The sequence below is a fragment of the Manacus vitellinus genome, unplaced genomic scaffold, assembly GCF_001715985.3.
Source record: "Manacus vitellinus isolate BGI_N305 unplaced genomic scaffold, ASM171598v3 scaffold_5_pilon, whole genome shotgun sequence".
Lineage (NCBI taxonomy): Eukaryota > Metazoa > Chordata > Aves > Passeriformes > Pipridae > Manacus > Manacus vitellinus.
In genome coordinates, this window is record NW_021940682.1 from 837637 (window position 1) to 843636 (window position 6000).

Consider the following 6000-nt stretch of genomic DNA (forward strand, 5'->3'; position numbering starts at 1 on the left):
GAATAAACTTGCAATCATCAACTCATGTAAATTGGAACAAATCCTTGGAACTGTGATGATACACATACACTCGTTAAAAATCTGGATGTACCAGAAAAGCTTGCTGGGACTAAATTTTGTTTTCTTATTTCTTGCCAGAAAACCTTTGCTTTTACAGGGAAAAAAATGAACTCCCAAAGCTGTTTTCAACACACTACAGGCTGCATCTTGTAAAAAACCCCCAAGATTCAGTATGGTTCAACCTAATTTTTAATGAAAGCAAAATAATAAGTTTGAGTAAAAGTGCTAATGGTATCAATCCTAATTCTTCATCATTGTAAAAGACTGGGAACAACGTATTTTCAAATGCATTTTGGTATTAAAAAAGGAAATATGTATATTCAAACCATGGTAAATACTTAACATTAGAGAGGCATTGGAAACAGCCACAACTAGTGTTAGTGCTGGGAAATGTTCTCATTAAGTTAACACAGACACAGAACTTCCTGTTTACTCTCTTTCTGAACATTTTAGTGCCACATTCCTGGTGACAGGAGTCCACCAAGAGGGATGCAGAGCATTCAGCCTCAGTTTTGTCAACAGCATTGTGGTTTGGGTGTTTTCCTGAGACTCATTTGAAGAGAGAACCAACCACTTGTCTTCAGGCAAGAGGGCCAATGAGGTACCCAAGACTGGAAGTGCAAATTTGAAGTGAGGTCTTTTGCCAGAGTTTACTTTGGTGGGCTCAGCTGTTACACAAACAGCTGCCTATTAAAATCCCATTAAAAGTCACCAAAATAAATCTTTGAGGGGTGCACCACATTTGTGGTTTTACTGAATTTACAGGAAATTTAGACAGAATTTACTAATTCAAACTGTTATTAGCCAGGGTTTAATCCTCAGAAGGAAAGAAGGAAAGGACAAACTGGGGACTTTCAAGTCTTATCATTAATCAAATCCTTTTTACAAACACTCAGTACAGTTTTGTGTAATACATGGCATTCCATAATTTGGCATTGGATCAATTTTGAACTGGATAGGAAAGAACTTTTTCTTTTCTTTTTTAAAGCCCTCAATAAGTCTTGGTCTGATGGAAGCTTTAAAGAGAATTTGATATGAAATGAGATAAAAAGAGATACTGTCCCTTGGTCAAGAATTATGACATCTCATTGGCAAAACGAACACCTGGCACGTGCATCTCTTATCAAACACTTCATGATCTGCAGGAAGGATACCAGTTGGCAAAAGATGAGTATGACACTAACTTGGGGTCACAAATGCTGTGCTTGAGGGGAAACAACTTCCCACAGAGGTGTTTTTGGTGAGTTGATAAACAGAGAGACTCGAAAGAAATGTTTTTATGGTCGATCACCAAGAAAGGCAAAGGACACTTGTCCCAAATGAGGTGGAGACCTTTGTTTTGGTGTTTACCTACCTTAGACATGCTTCTTATGTACCCTGTCACTGTGGACAGTCATATTTTTTAAAAGTAAGACTACAAGACTGCATTTGACTTAACATTTACTCTTTATGCCTAAAGATTTCATACACATCACTGATAATACAACTGTCTCACCTCACAAAGGGTGTCAGGAGACTAACTAACATGCCCACCAAGATACACATCTCTATCCCAATTATGTTCTTCAAACTTTGTTTTCAAGAGTATTAAAAAAAAGGTAATAAAATGCACAGTAAATAGGAAATACTATGATGAATTATTTTATAGGTTCACCAGCAATACTTGCAGAAATTAAGAAATCAGAGTGCTTGAGAAACTGTTTATATTCATACACAATGGGATGGTGAAATACCACTGTTAGTTCAAAATTAAAAGGCAGATTAAACGACCAACACCACAGAAAACTCTTATAAACAATAACTAACATTAGTAGAAAATAGAAGAATTCAGCAAAATGTTCTCCTAAAAGTACGAAAGTACCAAACAAGCAAAAATACTGTTGCCTGGAACTAATTCAACTGACCAGAAGACATTGTTACAGCCTTCAGCTCACAAGGATGATGAAATATCTAGGATATTGCTGGCAATGTTCCTGCAAGTATCACCTTAGTGCTTTCATCTAACAATTTGAGACCTGGATCCTGAAAGGGACTGAGTGAAAAATCAAGGTCTAAACTAATGTGTGGGCTCAGAGGTCACTAGGAAAGGGAACACAGGGAGAGTAAAATAAACTTTGCATCTCTGAAAATAATTGTGATAATGAGGTATCCACCTCTCAGAGAAAGGGTGTCTGTCTGTAGCATAATCAAATGAAATAATTATGTCCTTCAGTGGAATCCTTAATCCTTCTTAGTAATCTGGAAACATCCTTTGGTGAGCAGTGCACTGACAGCCATTAACCTGTAAATAAAGACACCAACCTTGCACACAGCACTTATCATAGAATCATAGAATCAGCTGGGTTGGAAAGGACCTCTGAGATCATCAAGTCCAACCCTTGATCCACTACTGCCATGGTTACTAGACCATGGCACTGAGTGCCACATCCAGTCTCATCTTAAAAACCTTCAGGGACGGTGAATCCACCACTTCCCTGGGCAGCCCATTCCAATGTCTGATTACCCTCTCTGGAAAGAAATTCTTCCTAATATCCAACCTAAACCTCCCCTGGCAGAGCTTAAGGCCATGCCCTCTTGTCTTACTGATAGCTGCCTGGGAGAAGAGACCAACCCCCACCTGGCTACAGCCTCCTGTCAGGGAGTTGTAGAGAGTGATGAGGTCTCCCCTGAGCCTCCTCTTCTCCAGGCTGAACAGCCCCAGCTCCCTCAGCCTCTCCTCATAGGACTTGTGTTTTTGAGTCCCTTCCCCAACCTCGTTGCTCTTCTCTGGACCTGCTCCAGCCCCTCCATGTCCTTCCTGGACTGAGGGACCCAGAACTGGACACAGCACTCGAGGTGTGGCCTCACCAGTGCTGAGTCCAGGGGAAGAATCACTTCTCTGGACCTGTTGGCCACACTGTTCCTGATCCAGGCCAGGATGCCACTGGCCTTCTTGGCCACCTGGGCACACTGCTGGCTCATGTCTGCAGCTCACACCACAGCAGACAGGACACTCTGAAGGCAGTCTTTTGAAAACCAAAGATGACTTAGGAGAGCAGCAAAAGCCACGCAGCACCAGGTGCTGAGCCTGCTCCTGTTCAGGGTCTGGCAAAGGCAATGATAGGAACCACTTCAATTTCCTGCTCTACCCACAAGCTCTCCTGCCTGACCTTGGGCGAGGCAGTCATCCCTTCAATGCCTCACTTCTTTCTGAAATAGCAGCAATGTCTCACAGCGCCGTTATGAAAATAAATAGAGTTATGCAAACAGATCCCAAATGAACCATGTATCTATCACAGGAGAACAGACAAATGAGCACGCTCAGGAGCGCTAAAATTACAATAATCACCATGAAGTTAAGAACAACATTACTGACATTCTTGGTAAAGACTCCATTTATCTTGTGCAATCCATTATATTCTTAAATAATTTCACAGTATTTCAAACTCACATTTGAATATGATCAAGCTGTAGGGAGTAACCTGCCAGCAGGCAAAGAAACAAACTTATGTTAAATGTTGTTCTCTGACCCTAATTTTTATAGGTCCATGGAGAATGCTTTGTGGAAATGATTACTTTATTAGATGCCGTGTCCTGTCATTATTTCACCCAGAAAACTGCAAACCCTGCAGTGCATTACAAAGAACAGCCTAAGAACCTCTACTCAAAACTGTACTTGGTCTGCTCAGGGCTTGTTGGCAAATTCCAAACACACAAAATGACATGCACATGAATTAAAAAACAAGTCAGATCTTTAAATCAGGATTTGAAAAGCACTCTAGATGCATGCTTCATTTCGCAGACAGGCAAAACCATAATCAATTCAGAATGAGTCAATACATTACAGGCAAACAATTATGGATAGGAAAGCTCAGAAATGGTCTGATTCAAGCCCATCAAGCTCAAGATAGGTCTATTACATTATTGTGCAAAACATTATGGCATTTCTGGCTTTTCAGTCATCAGCTGCAATGTGCAGGGACAAGGAATGAATATTAGATTAAATTAAACTTCAAGTTTTAACCAAAATTTGGGTTGCATTTGGACTTAAAAAGTCTGATTCAGAGGCAGGTCTGGAATCTCTGCTTAATCCAAGCTTGTTTGCCTAAACTTTCAAGATCATTGGAAATAAAAGGAAAGGAACAGGTCTTAGAAAATAGAACCTCTTATTTAAGCAGCCTCTGACTCCCTTTAAATTTTGTCTAAAAATACGCAGTACAACTTTATCCTGTATATCCTTACTTAGGTGGACAATTGCACTGAAGTAAGATTACTTTTTTTTAAAGTATTTTACTCTCTAATTCTGTTGAACATGTAAAAGAAACAGCAACAACAAAAATCTTAATTCCACACCACTACATGAAAGAAAGAAAACCAGAATTAGGTCAGGGTAATAAAGTGCTATTGATGCACAGACAAAGTAACTGAAAAATACCTTGCTTTATGAATTCAAAAGCAAATATGCCTTTTTTATGACTACAAAACTACAATAATTAAAAAAAAAAAATCAAGACTGAGATAGAGACACACAAAGACAGAAAATAAAAAGGAAAGCTACAGTTCACTCTCCTAGGAGAAAGATGACCCTACCTTAAATAATTCAAACTCCTTCTTTGGCATCAACAGCTATCAATCCACAAAGGATATTTGCAATTAAAATAAATACATACAGATCCATTAGGATTCAAATTACCACCTCTAAGCAAATAATCAGGAAACAAACAAAGTAAAACATTTTGCTGTGTCTCTATCACATTTATTCTCAAGCTGGACTCTATGAAATACAGAAATCACCCAATGTTGTACAAGAAATGTACATTCTTTTTGACATATCAGTGGAACATGCAAGTATTTTAGCCTTGCTGTGAACCTCTTCCTCCTCCACATGCACACATTTGCACTTGAAAGGAAAGTTTTGCTCCCAGCAGGAGACAGTACCTGGATGGTGCGGGTATACACAGGCTCCGGCCATCCTTGACCACCTTCTTGACTCCTCAGAGGATCCAAAATATTGTTTGGCACAAAGCCTGTGCTGCCACTCCTGTTCTGAACCTTCCACCACTGCTTTCTGTCATCCAGAATCTGAAATAATTTGGTAAATTAATTACATATTTTTTTCTGACTTTCCTCCTGCCAGTACTTAGGCTGTGCATAATTTCAAAACAAAGCCATAACTTTGCCAGGTTCTGTGGTTGCCAACAGATCTTACAAAGATATGTCCCTAAGAAACCTCTGTAGCTTCCTTGATTATCATCACTATTAATTCTACATGGTTGTACTGCACTTTTCAAAACAGGCCTCTCAAGGAAGGACATGGAAGAGAAGTGTGTAATGAAGCTCTGTAAACACAGACATGTGATGGATCAGACACAGGGGAATGAAAATCAAGTACTTGCACAGAGAGGCTGGCACCTCTACAACCCATATGCTGGCAACAAGAGGATTAAATAATTATTAATAACCCAAGTAAAAAGGCATTGTTCTAGGAGAGGACAAATTTGGAGAGACAGCACTTCTGGGTAAACACGGAACTGGAGCAGGATGGTCAGGAAAAGCCAGAAATCTGACTGCCCACTGTACAATCTCATTCACAACATTTTCCTTCTTTGTTGCTCCCTTCCTTCCAAATGTATCTCACTTTCAGGGAATCAGCTCCTCTGTCCCTATACCCACTGCATACACAGATAGTGTTTGCCAGAGCCAGTTCTTTAAATACTACTAAAAGTTTAAAAGCAACACCAGAGACTATGTTAAAATATATTCCCAGCACGGATCTCTACAGCACCCTTCGCAAAAACGACGCAAAACAAATTAAACTGAATTTTCCATATTGAGGGACATAAATCAAACATATTGCAGCAAACATTAAGGACAGCCACACTGCCCACAGAAAAAGTACTCTCAGCTTTGAGTAGCACCAGAAATTTGTGTTCTCTCTGCAAACAAAATTACCTCTACGAT

General features: G+C 39.7%; 1 protein-coding gene across 1 annotated transcript in view; it reads right to left on the minus strand.

The window, feature by feature from the left end:
• EPS8 (epidermal growth factor receptor pathway substrate 8) overlaps positions 1-6000 on the minus strand; it is a 59974-nt gene that overhangs the window by 13971 nt on the left and 40003 nt on the right. The window contains exon 17 of the mRNA XM_029963385.1: positions 4978-5121. Coding sequence (XP_029819245.1) covers positions 4978-5121 — 144 coding nt within the window. The remainder of the gene's footprint in view (positions 1-4977; positions 5122-6000) is intronic.